General features: G+C 38.7%; 1 protein-coding gene across 3 annotated transcripts in view; it reads left to right on the top strand.

Annotated features, from left to right (window-relative positions):
- The window catches only part of Ddr (discoidin domain-containing receptor 2), a 529,507-nt gene that overhangs the window by 284,253 nt on the left and 220,193 nt on the right, over positions 1-25,061 (top strand). For all 3 annotated transcript variants that reach the window (XM_076523238.1, XM_076523242.1, XM_033472527.2), the window contains one exon: positions 828-930. In XM_076523238.1, coding sequence (XP_076379353.1) covers positions 828-930 — 103 coding nt within the window. The remainder of the gene's footprint in view (positions 1-827; positions 931-25,061) is intronic.

Genomic DNA, 25,061 nt, shown 5'->3' with positions numbered 1-25,061 from the left:
AGCCAGCGTTCCATATACAAATATCCATATTTATGTGAAAACAATATTTTGAAAGATAAGTAGATATAAGTGGCATGGTTCTCATTTATGTATCTCATGTATTTCATTTATACCGCTACAGAAAAGTGTAGATCATTTTTTGAGACGTCATTGTAAACAGTTGCAATTTCACGTTGACATAAATCTAGAAAAATTGCTCAAACTTCGCGATGTCAAAACTTGTATAATTTCGAAAGAGGAAATATAACTTTAACTCCTAACTTTGTTTTATAACAAAAAAGGATCTGCAAGAAAAACTAAACTCTCTCTCTCTCTCTCTCTCTCTCTCTCTCTCTCTCTTCAAAATGAATGTAAATTCATTGTTATATAATTCCTTTCTACGAAGGTATAACTGAATTTCGAATCCTTTACATAAAAAATGTCCGAAATAAAAAATGTCCAACTTAATTGTAAGAAACGTAAGCCCGATAAAAATGACTTTTATCTTTAAGTTGTTTTAATAAATTCTCGAGCTCTTCCAATGTCTTCACAAATTTTGCGTTCGACCCAGCCATTCCGATGAAAAAAAAGAACGCACGAAATCCAGCCCGATTGCAACCTGTCGATATTTTTCGAAAATCGGAGATACATAAAGCGTTTCGGGTTCCATTCGACGGTTCTTTGAGACCGAGTTTGCCGGGAAATCCGCGGGGAAAATTGCTCGGGGATTTTCCATTCATTAGCGTTTCAGTTTCTCGCGACCGGTCCCTCGGCCAATTTAAAGCCCGAATTTGACAAAGCTCAGATGGATATTCGGCTCCGGCTAATACCGCTTTGAATCCTTTCAGGACAATGTACCGCGCCGCTGGGTATGGAGAATGGCGAAATCCCCGATGAAGACATATCGGCCAGTTCTATGTACGATCCCAGTCTTGGTCCGAAACATGCCAGGTAAGTGAACAATGATATCGCGGAATGCTCGGGCTGCAGCCGAGGAAGTCGGCCATTTCGGTTCAACACAGGCGTTTCCGGTTTTCCGCAACGTACACGCTCAATCTCTGGACGATTCCGCTTGATTGCGCAGTCTTAACCGGATTGATACAAATGCAACGGTCTTGTTTAAAACTGGAACTCTTTATCGGCGCGCGGGCGGGGAGCAGAGAGGGGCCGGACAATGGGAACTCGTTAGCAGGAAGTGCCGTTTCCAGTCGAAAATTAGAGTTGGGTATAATTTTTGAAGCCGGGCCCGTTACTTGCCGCCTATCCGAGTCTCCGGAATAAATGAATTGTAATCTCCCATAGTTTTTAAATGTTTTATTACGCTCAGTGCCGTTTACGTTGCTCGCGAACGTTCTGCCTAAAGTTCTCTACCGTGACCTATTTTCATCGTTGGTAGTAAATTTCTGCAACTCGTACAGAAATACTTAATTTTGTTGTCCGAATCGAAAGAATTACGCAAATGTTCGCTTATCCGAAGAAATATTTTCAATTCCGTGTTTTATGTAGTCTAAAATGTTCGCTTTTGTGCCGATTTGGTGAAGCAGGAACAACAAATAAAGCCAAGTATTCGTGTAAAACGATAATTGCAAGTTGCAAAACGCGTGCAGGAAAATAACTAAAGTAACGGTACCGTGTAACTCGTTCATTTTGACTTGTATAATTAAAAACGAGCAACGTTGCCAGCGAAGCCGGTAGTTAGGCTAGAACGCCTTTAGCTGTTATGTCAGCAGCGCTGGCAGTTGTAATAGAACGCTCCTATTTGTTGTGCCAGCAATGCCGGTAATTGGAGCGCAAAGGGTTAACATCTACTTGAGTCTAAAATCTTACAGTGGAGGGCAGAACCGTTCGGATATAATTTTCAAGCGCCCTACAATCTCCGCAACGAAAACACAGTTTTTACGGAAGTATCCGTTTTATTAATGAGTAATCTTATCCCGCAGATTTGATGATGATTTAGCCGTTTTAAACGAGAAGAATTTTCCTGAAATTAAAGACCGTCTATATCAACTGAGAAATCGGGACGATATCGAAAATCGACCGAAGAATTCAAAGTCGACCTAATAAGCAATCGTCTGGCGAGGACATTTTTTAAATTGATAATGACGATAATAAAAAAATATTATATATATATGTATATATTTTATATTTTATTATTATATTATTATTATATTTTATATATTTTATTATTTTATTATTATATTTTATTTAGATATATATAAAATATTTTTGAGTACAAATGCACATTAACTTCGTAATTGGGAAGGATCAGTATCGAAAAGCGATTTTTTTTCTGTATGCACCTATTACATTCGGACTAGGTTTACGTCACTTTGCGGCGTTTCCAATACTTTAATTAGGATTATTAATTCTCCGCACTCGAAGCCATTTTAACTGTTAATACAGCATAGTTTTTCTACATCATAGTTTTTCCTACGGTATTCCATTTTATATTAAATATTGTGCAGTGCGTTTAACAGCTTTGATTTAACAAATTTTTCAATCTAAACGAATTTGATGATGCGAACGTTGTTTTGAAACGTAATATAATAATTTTTAGCGGTGTCTCAGAGTCACCGCACGGGCGCAAAAGTTGAAGATTGTAGAAACACATTTATAAGGAATTTTCTTTTGAACGAATTTGTTCGTACAAATTTTATACAAATTTTTATATTATATTATATTTGTATATTACAATATATATTGTAAACGAAATATATTACGAATTTGTAAAATATAATATTATATAGATATTGTAATATATATTACAATATTTATATAATATTATATTTTACAAATTCGTACAAATATTACAATAAAAATCGCCAAAAATCAGAATACTTGTATAGTTGTATAATATAGTAATATAGTATACTATATAGTATATATATGTATAGTAGAATATAGTATATATAGTATATATAGTATATATAGTAGAATATAGTATACAGAATATAGAATATAGTATATAGTAATATAGTATACTTGTATAATCTAATATAAAACAGTTGCTTGTTGTGCTTCGTCGAAAGCATCGCATACAAATAAACGATACAAACGACACAAACAAGATAATTTCGTAATTGAGAGACTATTTCGCGAAAGCGGTAATATCGAGAACTATTTAGCTCTAATCCTCGGAGCAACGCAAGAAACGACCGAGGTAAAAAAAGAAAAAGCGAGTGCTTCCATTTTTATAAACCGTGCTGATAATAAACTATCGGCTGGTTGGGCGCTTCAACTTGGCGAGATTTATTTCCTGCGCACTACTGTAACAGAGCGCATCGCTGACTTTGCGACCGCACAGGTGAGCGCGATGGTTGCTCGTTCGAAAATAAATCTGCGCGTTAGCAGGGGGGCTAAGCTCGATAATTCGACGTTCGCGGCGTCCGGTAAGCTCTCTAATCGCGTCGGAATTCTTTCTATTTCGCAATCTGGGTCGCGTGACGCGAACGAACGTTTCGCCGGCAATCCGCCGGCCGTGTATTAGCGAGTCCACTAGGCGGCTTTCAGTTTATTTCTTATTACAACGCCCGAGATTAAAATCTCCAGGCTGCCCGGGGGCTGACTTTCTCTCCTTCTCTCTCTCTCTGTCTCTCTCTCTCCCCTTCTGTCTTTGTTTTCTCTCGCAGCCCCTGCTGCGCCTCGACCGGCATTAAAGTTTTAAAATGCAAACGGCCTGAAAAGCACGCTTGTAAAATTCTGTTATCGAGTGCCGGGGCGAATATCAGATATTGGGGAACGTGGGTCGGCGAGAACGGGGAGCTTGTAAGCTGGTAATACGAAACTAATCGCGACCCCCGAGAGAGAGAGGCGAGAACCGCGAGAATTAAGACGGCGGCTTGGTGGCGCGCCTCCTCGCGATGTTCCGCGCGAACAACCCTTGTTTTAAGACTTCTTCACGGTTAGATCTGTAATTGGGACATCTGGATATCTCTGATAACAATCCCGGCACGATTCAACCGTTACGCGGTTATCGTCTAAGTTATCGTTGCGCGGCCGAAGTTCATGGAAATTTTAAATATCGAGTCTTCGCTAGATCCAATCGGATTGTTATGTTCAACTTTAACCTACTTCTCTTTGTGACCAATGTCAACTTATGTACCGTTAGATTCCTAGCGGTTCTTTAAACCATTTGCTTTGTCATATAGTTTACAATCGCAACTACTGCTATAAGGAACGTATTAACTATATTTTTGGACTTATTGTCTTACTGAAATTTTCGTCAAGAGTTATAAACGTCTCGTTTAAATTCCTTTTCGATAGACAGTTTAAATGGTCGATTATGTCGGTTTTTAAATAACTGCTAATGAGGAGTTTCGCGTGTAGATTAGTACGCGCGCTAATTTTATCTATTTATGGAGAAAATATCTATCTATTTATCTATTATGGTATTTTTAACCGTGGGGTCAAAATAGACCCGACTTGAATGAAATTCAAGTGTATGTACTTTCTAGCACGAGCATCATTATAGATGATAGACCGATGTACAAGAGAAAGCTATTATTAACTCCTTGCCCTTCTAGTAATAACCCGTTGAGTTTGATCGTTATTTTTCTTTTATCTCAAAATAAAAATCTGTCATCCTGTCGTCAATGTTTGAACATTTCAATAAACGTGGGCACACAATAAGTGTAAATTTTCCACATCGTCTCAGAAATATATTGTTAGAAAAAGAGAAAAATATTGTGGTGAACAAAAATATTTGTTTAGGCCATATTTTTTAAATGGCACTATATATTGGGTTGGCAACTAAGTAATTAACGATTTCAGTTATAGATGTCTCTCACTCCCATTTTTATGATATCCGTATATGTTATATTATAAAATTATTATTATTATTATTAGATTACTCTCACTCCCATTTTTATGATATCCGTAAATGTTATATTATAAAATTATTATTATTATTATTAGAAGTCTCTCACTCCCATTTTTATGATATCCGTAAATGTTATATTATAAAATTATTATTATTATTATTAGATGTCTCTCACTCCCATTTTTATGATATCCGTAAATGTTATATTATAAAATTATTATTATTATTATTAGAAGTCTCTCACTCCCATTTTTATGATATCCGTAAATGTTATATTATAAAATTATTATTATTATTATTAGATGTCTCTCACTCCCATTTTTATGATATCCGTAAATGTTATATTATAAAATTATTATTATTATTATTAGAAGTCTCTCACTCCCATTTTTATGATATCCGTAAATGTTATATTATAAAATTATTATTATTATTAGATGTCTCTCACTCCCATTTTTATGATATCCGTAAATGTTATATTATAACTCCCTAATTCGCTCTTAGATCGCGCACAAAAATGGACAATTTGGGAAGAAGAGATACGATTGTTCGAACCTTGCGACTCGTTTTTATAGTGACCGATTGTCAGCAACTATAAAAACGAGACGCGAGGCGCGAATAATCGCATCTCCTCTTCCCAAATTGTCCATTTTTCTGTGCAATTTGAGCACGAATTAGGGAGAAATTATTGTACTGGGTTGGAAACTAAGTAATTGCCGATTTCAGTTATAGATGTCTCTCACTCCCATTTTCATGATATCCGTAAATGTCATATTATAAAATTATTATTATTATTATTATGTTATTTTTTATTATCCGTGAATGTTAGCAACTGGACAAATTGAATGCAGCGGTCAAGGAAAAGCGACCAGAATTGGTCGATCGTAAAGGTGTCATTTTCCAGCAGGACAATGCTAGGCCGCACACGTCTTTGTCCACTCGGCAAAAATTGATGGATATTGCTTGGGAATCGATGTTACACCCACCATATAGCCCTGATCTCGCGCCATCGGATCACCACTTATTTCGATCTCTGGACAACTCCCTTCGTGGTAAAACTTTGAATGACGACGACGCTGTAAAATCTCACTGAACTCAGTTTTTGGCCGAAAAGAATCAGACTTTCTACGAGCGTGGAATTTTCAAGTTGTCAGAGTGATGGCAAAAGGTCATCGAACAAAATGGAAAATACATTACAGATTATACTTCGTTCCAAGTAAAAAGAAATTTTTTATTTCATTGAACAAATCGGCAATTTCTTAGTTGCCAACCCAATAGTTGGACCGCGGATCTTTACGCATTTATGATTAAGATGGATATGTCAAATGTGCGATAGTTAAAGAAGACTTTAAATATAGTAGTGTATTTCTTGCAAATTGGTAAACTTATAGGAGAAGAAGTGCAATGCCTATCTGAACTTTCATTTTGCATAAAGATTCGCAGTCCAATTATGTAATATATGGTTGTAAAAGCAAATTTTTTATTTCATTGAACAAATCGGCAATTACTTAGTTGCCATCCCAATATTTTCTGGTATTATCCGCTTCGCACTCGTTGTGACGTGTTATATGTATCTCGCGACGTAGTGCCGCTTGTGCGACATCACGGACGATGCAATACCGTTCGTGCGGTGCCGCAGAGACGAGTAAACACGCGTTTTTGTTTTTGCTCTCGAATTAAGGCATGTTTATTCGCGTGTGGCACCGCGCGAACGGTATTACGTCGCGAGATGACACGTCCATGGTGTCGCCCAAGCGGAATTATGTCGCGAGATATCTCGTCTGTGAGCTTGTATGAACAGTATCAGTGTCGCGACATAACGCGTCCATGGGAACGAAGCTGTTAAAGATTCTAATTTTTGAGCTTCTTTCAAAGATATATCGATACCTAAAGGAGATATTGAGTTATTACGTTAGTAAACAATCTATTCCTTTGGTGAAGAATCGTGAACGCAGATTAACCATTATGAATCGGTTGAATCGGAAGTCTATCGTTTGTCGGAAAGAGGAATCGTCTTCCAAAAATTTTTACTAGCGGTATTGCGATCCCGACTCGTTGCGAGCGTCGGCCGGCTGACAATCGAATCGATTCGGCGCATTTACGAACCGAGGCAATTTATGAGGGTCACTCGTAACGCGCCGCGGAAAATCACCGGCCGATATCTGTTAATAATGCGTTTCGATATCCGCGTTTCGTGACGGGAAGAGTAACGACGCGACGAAGATAGAGGAAGAGGGAAAAAGGCACGTTTGTATCTTTTCATTCGCGCTTTCCAACGGCAGTCTTGCTGGTCCCCCGGCGTATATAAACAAAATGCTGCTCGGATAAAACGGAGCTAACCCTCGGTGATCGGCGAGGTCATCGTCAACGTTATCGGACTGTGTAAAAGAGACGACGTATCGGAAAAGTGTTTTATTCGCTGCTGGGGACCCGGCTTTTGTCAAAAGAACAAAAATCGACTGCATCGAACGCGATGGTTCCTATCACAGGATTAATTTGGATCCACTTCGTTTAGGTTCAAACACAGTTCGTCGTGATTAGCGAAATCGTCTTTGCTGTCTTATTAGACGAGCTAATTGCACCGATTAAGACACTTCAACTTTATGCGACACTTCACTTGCACATTGATCATTTACATACACAGCATTCATTTGAAAACATTAAATCTAAATATCTAAAAAAATGGGTTTTCGGGAAAATGTTAAATATAAAAGTTACTCGATATTAAGGGACGAATACAACTATTTTATTTATTGATTTTTGTTGATCGATCTGATGGTTATTCAGAGGATAACTCTTCTGTCATTTAATAAACTAATCGCGATAATAATAATATAATATAATATAATAATAATATAATACAATATAATATATAATATAATATAATAATAATATATAATATAATATAATAATAATATAATAATATAATATAATAATATTATATAAATATAATCGAGTTTTGTTTTAAATACATCATTGCCAAATCCTCTTAAAAGAATTTCATACACCAGATTATGACTGATTTAAGTCCCTTAATCATATTTTCGTCAACGTGAATCGTTTTGAAGACTTGTTTGATTTAATCGTTTCAGACATTACCTTATTATATATTTTGCGTCATTATGAGGTTTCTCACAATCAGTCTCAACGAATGAACAAACGAACAGCTGTAAAGCCACGCAGGTGAACACGATTGAAATGTAAATATCACAGCAAGTTCTGAAATAAATGAAAACACTTTGGATCGTGAAGAAGGGTGAAAGGTTGCACGGAGAGACTTTTACGACCGACTACGGCATCGTTTTCGATTATTCATAGTACACAGAACGTACCTGAGCAAGCGCAATCGGCAGAATATGCTGTTAAAGTTCGGCCAAACATTCAGCAAGCACGCTGTGTACAGCCGTACACGAGTCTGGTTCGATGTAACGGGGGATGGAATCGAGTGGGTGTCTGGAGGCGGGGCGGCGTCGGCGGCGCGCGCGGGGGTAAGTGAACTCGACCCCTACAAATTACCTCCAATTTCGTGTAAATTCCTCGTTCCTGCGTCAGCATAATACCTGTATTAGGACGGCCAGCTCCAGCTCTTAGGCGGCAATAAATCTGTATTAGGGCGAGGCGTTACTCCTCCTGGTAAAAGGGGTACCACCAGGTTTCGCGGCAGCGGAAAGAGTAAAAGGGAGATGAGAAAGCGTGTGAGAACGGGGAAAGGGAACGAAGGGGGTGGAGAAGCCAGCTAATTTTTCACGACCGCGATCTGTCCGCGAAGGTGTCTGGCGAGATTGGCCCAAATACGATCCGGCCGGCCTGAGAAATAATCTCTATCCCCCCGATATCCCGGCCTCGTTCGGCTTCGATCGTGAATAATCGAGATTCTAACCCTCGTCCCTTCGGATCTTCGGCGACGAAGAATCCGTCGCTCGCGGTCGTTAATTAGACCGGGGCGCGGCTTCAGATTGTTCCCGGAGCCGTTAATCCTTCTTCAGAGTTCCCGGTGATATGTTTCAGCTGGAATTTCCGCGTGGCACCTGGGGATCCTGCGAACGGGGACGGTGGTTCGAACCTTCCGACGACCTGTTACCTTTGACGTAATTCGGGCCTGCCTGGCTGTTATTAGAATGAAGAATTATCGTACGAGTAGCGTTTGAAAAACAGCTGTTTTTAAGAACAGCATTTTAAGAAGAACGAAAACGAGAAGTTATATATTCATGTTGATCAGCCCCTTAACTTGTACGCTCGAGTTAATTCGAGCGCGGCAAACAGGCCAAACAGTGCACACTCGAGATAATTCGAGCGGCGTTGTATTTTATGCTGCTATAATTTTTCACGCTCGAATATAATCGAGAATTGAAAATAACAATGTGAAAGCAAATAGAAAAATTCGTTTTATTGATATTTATCATTTACATGGGATTGGAAGCTATAACACTTATTTATTCAAGAATAAAATATAGCCTTTTTCCATAGAACAAAAGTGCAGTATATCAGAATTCTTCAAAAAATTGATTTCTTTTGGCCGGTTTTTTTCAAGAAAACTGTGCGTTGAGGGGTTAGAGTACAGTTTCATTATAGCTGTCCCGAGTGTCATATCGACGGTTCTTTGTTACGTATTGACTCGTATGTTTCGGTGTTTCGTTCGTTCGTTGACGTCCAGATCGGTCTCATATTTGTAAAATGCATCGCAACAAATGGGTTATGTCAACTTTGACATGCAGTAATCGGAACATCTGCGATGTATTTGGCTCGCAGTAATAGATACATAACCGCAGTAATATATGCACAATAATGGTTTCCTTGCATTCCACTTTTTAATGAAATTTTGTGTTTCCAGAGATCCAATATTTTAAGCGAAGTAAATATGCGCAATTAAATAATAATAGGTATCGCTCAAGTTGTCAATTTATTGGCGTGAAAGGTCTATTTTCTCTGTCAAAGTTCGCCTTCATTGAGAAACCGCAGTAATACCTACACTTTCGCTATCAAGGAGAGGAAATTTATGTTTCGTTTCTTCCAGTGGATCGTAAAAGAATACATATTTTAGATTTTAAACGTGCATCTACCATTAATTAAAAGTGTTTCTTATCGAAAATTATGATTTGTCTTACGAAATGGGTCTCGTATCAAGCACCTTTACCCTACAAAAATTGAAAATACGAATTCTCTCAAAGGCACGCGCACGCCTTCCGTTCTTTCTCCCGATCCTCCTTTTACATCGCGCGTGCTGAAATCTCAATTTCAGAAGCAACAAAGGAGTCGCGGACGTATCATAGATCCCGATCTAAGCACACGTATCCCTAACAAGATCCGAATTCCTTTCGCGGTCGAGGACTCGGCATTGCGTTATCTCAATAAGATTCCCGATAACTTGGAACACGTCACGCTAACGCACGATTATAATTATAGATGGAAGATACGTTTCCTTTGCGGAGTCGAGTCTTTCATTACTGTCCGGCGGTTGAAGAGAGATACCGTTCGATTAGGGGTTCACATTGTAAATGTAAACGAAATGCCGTGGCGACGTACGTTTTATCCTGGACCCCGCGCAGAGAAATTACGCCGGAAATTATTGGCTGCGTTGGAAAGTTTCGCGTGGAATTAAACGCGTACTTTGCTTGTTCCGATTTAGGATTCAAATGCCTTAGAATGAATTATTCCTGTTTACCGTGTAAACAATCGCATTGAGCAACAAACGGAAAGTGTTCATTGTGGTGCTACCTGATAAAAGATGATGCAAGCTAAAAGAAATTTTTGAGCATGCATCAACATATGGTCTTAACACGGTCTAAAAGTGGAGGTTGTGATTTAAAATCTTAAAAGATTGCCTTTTATTCATGTATTTTTGAATTAGATGAAATCCAAATTTGTATTTTTGGATTGGATGAAATCCGAGACAGAGTCAAATAAAAGTAGACATTTCCTGTCTAATTGCTAGTACACGTCCAAGTCAGGTTGTTTAACAGTCAGATGGCGGTGGTTACAGTTTTCATCTAATAATAATAATTTGATAATATAACACTTACGGATATCATAAAAATAGGAATGAGAGACATCTATAACTGAAATCGGCAATTACTTAGTTGCCAACCCAATACATTATCGAATAATCTGCCAACGTTATCGTTTAACATTAAATTGTAATTTTTTAATTTTTTAAAATTGTATTTCAGACGTTTTTTCCCATTAAAAAATGTCTTACCCCGTAACAAAGGTGTCGGTTAACAAAGAAAGGTCAATATCCTGTGCGTTTGAATGAAAATCGCCGTTTGATTTTTGTTCGACGTCGATTGTCCAGGTACTTTTCAGGTTATCTGTGCCCCACAATGGAACGCTGCGAAAGAACAACGCTCATTTACGCTTAACTATTTCGAGCGGCTAAATAAAAGTGGGAGACAATAAGAGACTGTGCCTCTTTTGTCATCATAACACCATTCCCGATTAAACCAAGCAGAACTCCGACGTATAAAGGGAACCTCGAGGATCGTCGATTGTTCCGCTTGTATTCTATTCGCGATCCAGTTCAGTCCCATTCACTAGTCGACTCCTATTCATTTGTATTTGTTCCCAATATTAGCTTCTATTACCGGCCGCTACTTTCCGAGCCACGCATATGCGAAACTGGAATAATCCGCTTCTAATCCGAAGGAAATTGTAATTTATTCTGAATTTAATCAAATTCGATACAGTTTCGTATAACAAACTATCGAATCTTCGACGATATCGAATTCAATTTCATTGCAGCCTACGAAAATGTAAATTTAAACGAACATTCTCGATAAATGTCAAACGATTTCAGCAAACGGACCATAAATTCCTATATAGATCGTTCTACAATAAATATTTTATTCTTTCATTAATAGCCGAATTCCATATTTTTGAACGGTAGCGTGTTTAAACCGACCAGCGAATAATGACCCCGTTTCTCTTGCCGCGGGTTTAATAAAATTCCGCGAGCCAAGTTGACCAAACATTATAAAAATAATTCGACCGATCGGTGGAAACGCTTCCGAAATGTAGCATGATTTCCGCGACAGCGTGCATCTGCAACTTTAAGCAGCCCGCGCGATGCCTACGTAGCCCGGCTTTTGTCTACCGTAACAAACACTGTCGTGTCTCGTTCGAGCGTTACAACGCCGACCTATATTCGGCTTAGCGCCCGGGCGCGGGCGTTCTCGATTTTCCTCAGCTTGAAATATGCAGCGCATTTCCATCGCATTGTTGCCGCACAAAGGTCCGGAAGTTTGGTACAGACGGTTTTGTAATCGGCGAGAGAGAAAAAAAAAATGTGTATCGTAAGAACGCCGGCGCGAGAAGAGCGTTTGTGGACCACTGGGCGTGTAAACGGCTTTATGCTCGTGCACAGTGCAGCGAGTCAACTCGCGCTGGGAATGACGACATGTCACAGCCACGGAATTCCTCGTCCTCGGCCGATGCAGCCGAGCCATTATTCTTTTTCCATTAAAATTTTTCATTCCGTCTGCAAAAATCCAGAAAATTTTACGAAACGATATCGGTTCGGTTTTTTGGTCAATCGAGATCCACTCGAGCCCGCGTTCGTAATTACAGGAAGGAGAAACGGCGAGTCATAGTCAGACGTGTCGCGAATTTTTTACACCAATCCTACGGTGTTTCGAACGTGATTCGCGTTGTCGAAGTACGAGAATTGCAGGGGGCATGTATTTAGACTTTCGTTGATTACACTGTCCGACAAAATGAAACTTTTTTTCTTCAAAATTGAAACATCTCTGAAATCTTGGAAAATTTTTCTTCTTCGTTGAAGTTAACATAGACAGATTTTAAAAATGAAGCTTCCTTCTTGCGACGACCTGCGAAAGCTTGATGCACGGATTTTTCGTATCCTTTTACGAAACAGAAATGAGGTAATGATAAAACGATCCAAGAAGTTCGTAGATGAAGTTTTGTATTTTAATCTTTGAATTTAATATTCAATCGGGAAATAAATTTTCCAATCATTTTAGAGAGTTTCACGTCATGGTATAACTCTCCATATCGAGCGGAGAAACATTTCAGGAAAATACGACCGACGAATAGTGCTCGATAAAGTTGATATACCGACAACGTAATTATAGAATATCTTGGAGCAACTTTACAGCTATCCCGGTCGATGTTCATCTCCGACGCTGCGGTTCTTTGTTCTAAAATTCTTCAACTATCTTCGGTGCTGACCTACATTCACAGTCTTCCCGAGCAGCTACAAGATATCGGTTTCAATTAAAGATTCAACGATGAAAGTGATATTTTCGTTTGACGATGATACGATCAGAAAAATGCTCTAGATTATCAATATCGTATTCTTATCGAATGCCAATCAAGTAACAGCTTATATTATGTCTACCGGAAAGTTGTGACTATGAACTATGAGTCAATGAATTTTGTATGGAATACTATAACGATTAATATGCATTTCTCAATATGCATTGTCTCAAAATGTATGTGATAAGTTCGCTTGTAACGATAATCAACGGTCAAAAATTGTGTCTGTCATAAAATGTTCTCTCGCAAATAAAGTTGTCACTCGAACAACGAACAGTTAATGAGAGAACTATGCTGATTGATTAAAACAGGAAACAGCATTCCAAAGATCAGTGTGTAAAAATATATCAATTTCTAACGGTACAAATGAATAATAATAAAAGAATTGATAAAATTGATTAAAAGGAATAATTGTGCAACAAGAATCGTCGACAAAAGTTAATTACCTGATCAAACAGTATCTCAATAAAACAGGTAGCAAGTATTAGGTCTACCGAAAAGTTCTGTCCGTTTTTGAATTGAAATATAACACAATTTTCATAGATTTAATAATATTTATTGTAGAATATACTTTCCATCGTTACTTACGACTTCTTGCCAGCGTGATGGCAACTTGTAAATGCCATTTTTAGAAAATGATTTATTTTTAGAGGCGAAGAACTCAACTAGTGCTTGCTTGACATCAGCTTCAGTTTTGAATTTTTTTCCTGTAAAAAGTTTTGCAAAGAGAGAAACAAGTGATAATCGGAGGGTGCTAGGTCTGGGGAGTATGGCGGATGCGACAGAATTTCCCAGCCTAGCTCTGCGATTTTCCGACGAGTCGCCAAAGCAGCATGTGGCCTGGCATTATCATCGGTAGCCATGTTTTCACGATCGCGTCTCGCTTAACACGTTCCGTGCCGAGCTTTTTTTACTCGAATCTTCACACTTTGATATTTTACTAAAACTTGATGTATTACGTGCAATTATTAATTCTCGTACACATAACAACGTAACAAAAACTTATCAACGCCCATTCTTGCGGTGGAAATTGATTCTTCGGTTCTAAATTTCTTGTCAACAATTTGTTCAGTTCACTAAGTAAACATGCAAGCGTGTACCATCGATGGTACACGTGGCACGGAACGTGTTAATAATGACACGAGACATCTTTGTTTCAGTTTATTTAGGAGAGTACATGCGTGTAAATGCAATGATAAAGAGAGACAGTCATATATGTCTCAAATCAACGTGTGCATATGGATTGAAACTTGAAGCGACACTATCGGACAGAACGTTCCGGTAGACCTAATATAAATGAAATAAATTACCCGGACCTTCACTCATCTCGTACATAAATCTCTGCGATCGAAACCGCTATCGTACGTCACCAGTTTCTATTTAGTATACAATCGAACAAGTCCGTGCTATAAATCTAAAAATTCTGCACTATTTATCTATTACCACTGTCTCTATTATTTCCCATCGTCGATTGTTCCCGCACGTGCGTGGGCACACCTGCAGACCGCAGTGGCACTATATCAAATTTTTCCATAAATCGATGCTCCGAATCATTCTACGCATAAATCGTACCACGCTGGCCGAACACTGGAAGCTCGAGCCACCATTTATTGAGCACCTAGAAACCCGTTTATGTAAAAGCAGGCACGGGCACCATTAAAAAAGGAAATACGTGCAACACCGCGGTTTGGGAGTGCAAACAGTTTCTGCAGCTCGGCTCGGTTATCGCAATAAACCCGGCCGGGAACACCTCCGGCCCGGTTATGGCATTCATTGCGGAATACCCTAAAGATACATCCGAACTCTGCGGTTCCGTAACTAATCAAAGGAGTTCGTTTTACAGTTTCCCGTGTACATAATCGGATCTGCTGCGAGCAGAAGGAGAAAGATCATTTCCAGTCCCGTGGAACGTGCCCGTATTACATCGCGCGAGCTTAAAATGCCAGACACGAAGAACATTCGGCCTTGCCTCGCGGCCACGCCGCCGAAAAAAGGAACGAAATTCATCGACCGACGGAGACTTCCCGCAGAAAAAGAACGGCGCGGGGGCTGTGTACGTCATTTTAACGGGAACAAGGCTAAGCGGACGCGGGGCGTGTTACAAGAGCGGGGATGGAATGGGTTAGGCGCGATACGACACATTCCCTGGCAAAAACCTACGATCGATATGGGCCCGCGAATGGCCACGTCGCGCCGGGAAACTTTTCATTTTCATGGCCGATCTGCCGGCCGGTATCGCTTTTAGGACTGGCAGGGAAAAGGGGCTGGGCGGCCAGTCAAGTCGAAGTCGGAACGGTGTAACGAGAAGACGATGGTTAACACGTTCCGTGCCGAGCTTTTTTTACTCGAATCTTCACACTTTGATATTTGACTAAAACTTGATGTATTACGTGCAATTATTAATTCTCGTACACATAACAACGTAACAAAAACTTATCAACGCACATTCTTGCGGTGGAAATTGATTCTTCGGTTCTAAATTTCTTGTCAACAATTTGTTCAGTTCACTAAGTAAACATGCAAGCGTGTACCATCAATGGTACACGTGGCACGGAACGTGTTAACACTTTGATTACCACGTCGGATGCACGCTGTTAGAGGAAAGTTTTTGGACACTTACGGGTTTCACACAAAATATGAGATAGCTGTCTCATGCGGATCTTTCTAATGGAACTGTCTTCGTAATTCTTCGCTTATAGCATCATACGCAGTTAACATTGAACGATGTTTTACTGACATAATTGTTTTTCATTTCATGTAGCCATTTTTAGGAGAATGTATTGGGTTGACAAATGTATTCTTCTCTATTCGAAAATATCGAATTTCAACCAAAAGGTTGTTATCAGTTTCGGCAGTGAAGACAAAATGAAAAATTTCCGACAACCTGTACGCTTTCGACTTCAAAACCAGCTTACAAAGTTTTATGAAAATCAATTTAATGGTTTCTGAAAATACACAATACCGACATGTGAAACAGTCGATAGTACGGAAAGTGCTTTCAGAAACAAGCTTTGAACTTTCTTCATTACTTCATGAAATATGCTAACATGGAAATTTTCAGAATATATTCTAAAGTCTTTGTACACATAGTTCAAGAAAATGTAAAAATCTGGAGAACTCAAATTTCGTAGTTTCCCTGCAACTGTGGACATTACAACATGAATTTGGATGACACAGTACTTGTATTCTTAATGCACGTAAAATGCATCAAAACAATTTTGTTTTTTTAATATTCAGGCAAATGAAAGGATAAAGTAATAGTCAACCAAGTTATTTTTCCACGATTCCTTAATGTATGCAAACTATTCTAGTTTAAGTTATTCGATGGTATTACCAGATCGTAAATTTTATATTATTATTATTATTATATTATATATATATATTATTATATATTATATTATATTATTATTATTATATTTACTTAGGTCAAAGGTGAGTAGAGAAAACATAAAACGGTAGAAAGATTCGAGAATTATTGACAATGGCGATGCATTATTTCCAAGTAATTAAAATGTGTATTATAAGTATCATTGCGAGATTCAGTCGATGTAGGCAATTTTTATTCTCCATAAAATTTCGCAGTTTAATTATTACATAAAAATAAAACACAAGAATACTACTAAATGCATTCAAAATAGTTGTTGTTATTATTATAACTGAAGGAACCCTCAACTGTTGAAAAGTTTGGTATCAAATATTACTGCCTTCAAATAAGGTACTCGATTTAAAAAATACTTAATTAATTTGTTCAGAGAAGATTATTAAAAATATCCTTATCTTAGATTTGTTAACCCTCCAACCGCGAGCAACGTTGCATTCGTATTCTAAATACAGTAAATTCTCCCTAATTGACGATTATTCGAGCCTTGAGGCTTGCGTTTTTATAGTTCTTGACAATCGGTAATGTATCTCCTCTTCCCAAATTGTCTATTTTTGTGCACAATCTCAGTGTCAATTATGGAGAATTCACTGTATTTCATAAGATTCAGCAAAAAGACCTAAATTTGGAAAAATAAACATTTCAAATTCAGTGAAATCTTTTTATTTTTGTTTCTGCTTCTCTCTCAATATTCACTTCAATCTAATTCTTCGGGAATCAGGCGTCTGCATGACAAATAAAACTAGCCCGCGATTTCATACCGCGAATTCAAAAACTCGCCCGCTGTTAGAGGATCAATCAGACACGAGTCTCCAAAACCGATCCTAGATGAGAAGAGAGTTTCTTCGGCAGGGCCATAAATATCGGGGACATTTTCACTTTCCGTCGTAGGTAACACGCAGCCTGTGTATAGCGGCTGGTTTAGGCTAGATAGAAACGAATGGCGGCGAAGGGAAAAAAATAAGAATAGGAGAGCCGAGAAGAGCATGACAGGCCAAAATCTTCGACGGCGGGGAGGGAAAGGCCACGGGGTTGAAAAGGCGGAATCACGCAGACATAAAACGTCCTGCGCCGTTACGTGTGCTTTCAGCGGGCGAAGCCAACGAAAAATGGTGGCCATATTCTCCCGACCTTCCAGCCGGGCTATCTTCCACTTTGTTACGATTCGAAAACCCCGCTCTGGCTCTGCTACCTCTCTCGTTCCAGTGATTTATAGACCGACAACTCTACATCCCCGCGGCCCTCGCGCCCAATGGTTCGTGTATCCGTTTTTTTCCCGTCTATTTTCCCCAAGTTCGTCGCGGCGTTCGCGGGACCAGGTACACATATAGCAGGCGGGTACCGCGATCCCGCTGGCACGACGAGTCCCGATACGTCATATTACGTCTCCAGAAAACCGTGGCCAGGGTTAGCCTCGCCTCGCCTCGCGTGACGACGTACCGCCTATAAATCTTGGCCAGGTGCGCGAACTCTGCCTGTGTATCGATACGAAGCCACTGAGAGGGCATTCCCAGCCTAGAATTCAACGAGTGTCCCGAGCTTGTTCCCGGGACCCGAGCCAAGATCCCCCGAGTCTTTTCGTAAACGGAATTTAGGGGCTCGCCGGGGGTGCCGCGTCCCACGGGAACCCGAGTCACCCGATAACGATCATTAAACGTGATTCGAGGCTCGCCTCTGCGGGCAATCCAAGTGCGAAAACAATTGCTTCGCCCTTCAAAGACGACAGCCGATTCTCCTCTTTCTTCTTCTCCGCTTCTTCACGGTCGCGCGAGAAACGTGACGTTCCAGATGTTGCTATAATCTGGAAGGAATTTAGACTTTTTTGACATTTTTCGTTCCTAGGTGGCATGGATGAAAGACCTTTGTAACTTGGTTAATCCATCGCACGACGATTTCTTTGATAGCTAGAGTGGAACACGAGAGTGTTCGTATATCTTTTAAAACGCAATAATCTTTTTTAAAACTGGACTCTAAGTGACCTGAATTTTTTTTTGGATGGTAGAAGGACGTTGATACTGGATAGTGATCAAAATGTCTTTTGTAAATTTTGCTATTACTTGGAATGACAAGAAAATAGTAGGAACTTTCGTTTTTTAACTTTTTTATCTGACTCAATAGCGAAAATTTATAAAAAAATGAATAAAATAAAATAAATAAAATACACCAAATTAAAGATGGGAAAAAATTGCAGTTTCGTCACGATTTTGACCAAAAATTGTAAGAAGTCTGCAGTTTTTTTTTTAATCTTTCAACGCCTGTAACTCGACTCTCGGTTAACCGATTTCAGCACCCATATAAGTAACGTATATTACTTAGAACTAATAATTAGTTTATATATAATAGATTATATATAGATATATAATAGATATATAATAGATTATATATAGGTATATAATAGATATATAATAGATTATATGTAGATATATAATAGATATATAATAGATTATAGTTACGTATATAAGTTACCAAGATCTACGAAAGGAATTTTTTAGATTTTCGTTATAGAGAGACTTCTACAAAAAGGTTAACAAATGTGAGTCTCTTATTTTTTTTAGTTATTCCAAGTAATAGCAATATTTTAAAGAAGAATTTTTGTCATCGTCCAATAGAGTAGTCCTTCTATTATCTAAAAAAAATTCAAATCATGTAATCTAAAAAAAGTTATATTATTGTATATATTATTATTGTAAAAAAGTTATTGCGTTTTAAAAAGTATACGAATACTTTTATGGGACACTGTATGTTAATTGGACCATTAGAATCTTTCCGAATCTATTAATGTGGTGTCGGAATTCAATAGGAATGTATTTAATGCAAATTAACAATACACACTCCATACTAATTAGATAACAGGAAATGAATATATCGAGGAATTTCAAAATGGATTTATTATTAGAAATGATTGTCATTCATACTTCGTAGATTGCGTATGAAATCATCATCACGAGTTCATTACCGACTCGATGTTACAGTTCAAAAGGTTAAATGTGGGTGCTTTGTATCAGAAAAATTCGCAAGTCTTGTTAAAATGTCTTAAAATTCCCTTGTACTCGAGTTTCAGGGAAATCTATGTATCACAAAAACGATGTTTAAGGAATACATGTTTCCAACGACACAATTGTTATTTATGGACCTTAAAGATACTCGCACCTTCGAGAATGTTTCGTGCGCAGAGATGTAAACCTATTTTCATGAAACTTGCTGGATCTGGCACAGAATCTATTCAGCAACCACAAATAATTATGTTCCCGAAAAATCGTAAAAATTGGACTGGTCAACCGATTTCAATAATATGTCGAGTATGCGTATAATTTAACGAGATCTACAAACCGTGTTTATTCAGTTTTCGTTCCAGATTCAGATAGAAGAGTTAAAGCACGAGAGATTTCTTATTTTTTGAGATCGTAACAAGCAATAGCAAACTAGCCTTTTTATCATTTAAACAAGTTCACGTTTCTAACAAGAAATACCATAGTTATTTCGTTCTAAAAGCCGCGCGAGTACCTTTTGCCAGGGCTTGTGCTCTAATACGATTTACCAGGTGCTCGAATTATTTCCATCTGTTGCACCTTCTAAATCTCTTTGCACCTCGACTATTGCCGATTTATAGACTTCTTATCCAGCTATAAAATAGACACGTCCTTTACGACAGCGGAGGATATTACAAAGTCATGGACAGCGCAGATTCGATAACAACGGCTACACACCATGCCGGAACATTTAAAATCCTCGGCCCGTCACGGTTTATACGGGCCAGTAAAATTTTCATTCTACCGTCGAAGTTTCTCCGAATGATTCTTTGATACGGCTTGCCAAAAGTATCCTCAAATGTAAAGTTTATTGCCACGCGAAATGAGAACGACGTAATCGCCGGACGCGGGAGAAGGGGCCCCGGGATGAGAACATAATTTTAAAGGGAGTTCTTTGTTCGGAGTGCTCGCAAGGATTTACAGTGGAAGTTACTTTTAATAAATTCCGCTCGAACGTTCCCGGAGAATAGGTGACCGAACAAATCTGATAAATGAACGTCCTGCCGGTCTTAAAGTCCTCCCTTGCCGCCCGCGCTGCTGACTTCGCCACTCGAGGAGAACACCGTTTTAATAGGCGAACTCTATTTTAATAAAGCCGGCCAACGCGAGCCGACCGTTTCACGATCCCGTCCGCTCGACGTCCCGCGGAAATAAAATATACGGCCGCTATATCTTGGAGATCAATCGGTCACTATTAAGTTGCTCGACCCTTAAAAATCCTTTATCCGTAAAAGCTGCCGCCATCGCTGCCGCTTTCAACGTTAATCCCGCGCCTCGCCCCTCCAAAGTCTCTTTGTTTTCCAGGGGCCTAACCCCGCATCCGATCTCTGACTCTCTTCGCTTCATTGCTCGAGAGCACTCTTTTATCCGACGTGATTCGCTCCGAAAACTCGGTGAAATTTTTATCGCAATCGGGGTCCTCGACACGGATCCGGTCGCGCTGAAAACATCGCGGATAAATCTGTCGGTCGCGTCGGTCGAAAATGATCGTTTTTGCGAATACAGTAACTTCTCCCGGAAATGCTAAATTTCGGGTTGCTGTAAATTTCCCTTTGCTAGTTCTACGCCTTTGTAATTGCTACATCGATGATAAGGGTCGACGGAGTCGGTCGAGCATTTGATGCGGCAACGGGACGCGATTCCTGGGAGAATTGTTTGGGTGTGAGTCGATTGTTGGGTGCAATTTTTATTTTGCATAAAAATCCGCAGACTAGTTATAACTCGATATACGAGATTGTGAATAGAGTACAGTCGATCGAATTTAAGAGTAAAGTAAAAGTAAATGAGAACAGTGAAAATATCTCCCCGACAATTATTTTTCAGTTGCTAAGTAAACCATTCAATTTGAAGTATTAATTAGTAAATAATTATTTTGTAAGAACATATGTACGAGGTCAAACATTGGAAGATTCGCATCTAACTGGACAAAATTATTATATTATTATATTACTAGTATAATAATCTTTTGAATCAATTTCTCTATTTACATTCTATGCACCGTTGAGAAACTCACCACGTCATTACATATTCTTAGACACTAAAAATCGATTTTCTGTCGAATTTTCTTTAGACCCATATCGATTGGACATTTTATTACTCCTCTCGGTGAGTACTATAAATCGTTAAAGCCTCGATCCACTTTTGTTTAACATCCTGTAGGTTCACTTAATATTTTTCTTACTTATATCTTAAAAACAATGATCGTAAATGCAATTAGAAATTAATTAATAGTGTAATTCCTAATCAACATGGGTCCAAAAGCCAATCCTTTCGACAGAAAATTGACTTTGACAAGGAAGGTTTGTATTCAATTTATAAATGAATCCTCGTTGATATTAGTATAATTATTATATTACTAGTATAATAATCTTTTGAATCAATTTCTCTATTCACATTCTATGCACCGTTGAGAAACTCACCACGTCATTACATATTCTTAGACACTAAAAATCGATTTTCTGTCGAATTTTCTTTAGACCCATATCGATTGGACATTTTATTACTCCTCTCGGTGAGTACTATAAATCGTTAAAGCCTCGATCCACTTTTGTTTAACATCCTGTAGGTTCACTTAATATTTTTCTTACTTATATCTTAAAAACAATGATCATAAATGCGATTAGAAATTAATTAATAGCGAAGAAAACAACAGTTGTTGTTCCACCATTGTTCTCTATAGCGATATTAAATTACAAAAATTAATAATCGTATGTATAAAAATTACATTATTTAAATAATTACGTGCTTCACCGAATGCATTATAACGAATCATCCACTAATAACAAAAAAACTAAAACGTTCCATAAAACACGCTGTTGCATCACAAAAATAAGATAAACTTATTATTATTTCGGTCACTGTAGCTGCAACAATCGAAGACTTTGACGACAAATCCTGTTGAGTTCGAGTAATCTGATTCTTACAGAATCTATCGACATAAATTAACATGGACAATTTCACTAAAAAGCGAACTCGCCCCGTTCTCGCGCTAATTGTACGATTGCAAGTATTAAAATTCGATTCGCTTTGTCTCGGAGAGCCCGTCGTAGCAGTCTTATTTATCTTCCACCGTGAGCCCCGCAGTTTCGCAGACAGCGCAAGAAAGGATTTGCCTGGACAGAGTCGGCCGTTGAATATGCAATCAATATTAATTACCGTCATCGAAATTTCGAAAGTAATTTCTGCGACCGCGGTCCGAGCGCTCGATCTCGAGAGCGAACCGAGTTATGTAGTCGCGCATTATACTTGCAAACGTTTCCCCAAGAAAGAGAAGAAACCGCGGACGGTCTTATTGCTCGGATCGATCGGATCGCGATGAGACGTTGCCGAAGAACATCGCCTCCTTTGTCGCAATTTATTGTGAGTATTGATATTCAATAACTGTCGGTGATCCTTGTTCCGCGTTCCGCGGCGCTCTTAAATCAGTTCGAAAGTATGTGAAACTCGCCTTTTATGCGAACTTCATGCAGCACCGCGCTGACATCCTACTCACCGATATGTCGCCGGAATTTCCTTCCCGGCCGATTTTCAATTCTAATTTCGGGCTCCGAGGAGCGGGAATACTAATCTCTGTGGCGGAGCTCTGTTCCGCGATATTATAGTACTCTTCGGGGATTATTAAAGATAGCGAAATGCACAGATGTAGCGGTATGGCGCAGTGTTCTATTGGAAAATCGGTCCTCGATCGTCTATTATTGTCAGGCCTGACCTACATGTCGCGGCCAGAATTTTCTGTGATTTTACAAGACGAAGTTTGTTTCGGCCAGGTACCGAACTCTCGGAATTGCACGTCGATATCTGAGGAAACGGTATGACACCGAAATCCAAATCGAGGCTGTTGCACGCGGGCTGTGCATGTTGTGCGCAATGCATGGGTTGTAATGGAAAGAACACTGATATTTTTTGCGGAGCGCATCGTGCTCTTTGCATTGGAAATATGTCGCTTTATCAAACCCCTGCAACGTTTGCTGACATTATCTATTAGTAGATGATTCGTTATAATGCATTCGGTGAAGCACATCATTATTTAAATAATGTAATTTTTGGTCATACGATTATTAATTTTTGTAATTTAATATCGCTATAGAAAACGATGGGGGAACAACAACTGTTATGTTTTCTTCGCTATTAATTAATTTCTAATCGCATTTATGATCATTGTTTTTAAGAGATAAGTAAGAAAAATATTAAGTGAACCTACAGGATGTTAAACAAAAGTGAATCGAGCCTTTAACGATTTATAGTACTCGCCGAGAGGAGTAATAAAATGTCCAATCGATATGGGTCTAAAGAAAATTCGACAGAAAATCGATTTTTAGTGTCTAAGAATATGTAATGACGTGGTGAGTTTCTCAACGGTGCATAGAATGTAAATAGAGAAATTGATTCAAAAGATTATTATACTAATAATATAATAATATAATAATTTTGTCCAGTTAGATGCGAATCTTCCAATGTTTGACCTCGTACGTGTGTTCTTAAAAAATAATTATTTACTAATTAATGCTTTAAATTGAATGGTCTACTCAGCAACTGAAAAATAATTGTCGGGGAGATATTTTCACTGTTCTCATTTACTTTTACTTTACTCTTAAATTCGATCGACTGTACTCTATTCATAATCTCGTATATCGAGTTATAACTAGTCTGCGGATTTTTATGCAAAATAAAAATTGCACCCAACAATCGGGTCACACCCAAACAATTCTCCCAGGAATCGCGTCCCGTTGCCGCATCAAATGCTCGACCGACTCCGTCGACCCTTATCATCGATGTAGCAATTACAAAGGCGTAGAACTAGCAAAGGGAAATTTACAGCAACCCGAAATTTAGCATTTCCGGGAGAAGTTACTGTATTTGCAAAAACAATCATTTTCGACCGACGCGACCGACAGATTTATCCGCGATGACTACGATTATAAGAAGAATTAAAAATATAATAGTATTCTTTTATAAATTGAATACAAACCTTCCTTGTCAAAGTCAATTTTCTGTCGAAAAGATTGGCTTTTGGGCCCATGTTGGTTAGGAATTATATTACTCCTTTCGGCGAGGCTATAAATCCTTAAAGTCTTGAAAGACTTCTTTTTGACACGCTGTATATTTGTTTCGCACAAGATTCCCAAACTTTTGTAATATCGATATAATAACCATATTAATAAAAATGACGTTATCGTTGTACTGTTGTTTGTTTCACACTATTTATAATATAAAACAAAACATGTATCGTTCCGTTTGATGCAGCTCGTTCTACGAAGACAGTAATCGCGGTTTTCCGACTGTGATATTTTTTGATTTAAGGTAACGAGCGAAAACCGTGTCACAGTATCGAGTTTCCACGAAGGAGTTCGACAGCCGATCCGCCTCGGGCTGGCATTATTCCGTCGCGTGGTGGACGCGACAGCGATAACGAAAATCTATTTCGTCGCTTCCGCGTTCCGCGACGAGCGTGTGAATGCGTCTTCGGCTCGTATGCCTGTGTACTGAAAGCGTGTACAGGGTGTCGGGAAACTAATGCAAATCCTTGCTAAGGGTAATCGTCTGTAATGCATATTTTTAGATATTCAGCAATCGAGCCGTTTAT

The sequence above is a fragment of the Megalopta genalis genome, chromosome 1 (assembly GCF_051020955.1).
Source record: "Megalopta genalis isolate 19385.01 chromosome 1, iyMegGena1_principal, whole genome shotgun sequence".
In the NCBI taxonomy this organism is placed as follows: Eukaryota; Metazoa; Arthropoda; class Insecta; order Hymenoptera; family Halictidae; genus Megalopta; species Megalopta genalis.
This window is presented reverse-complemented; position numbering and strand designations above follow the sequence as displayed.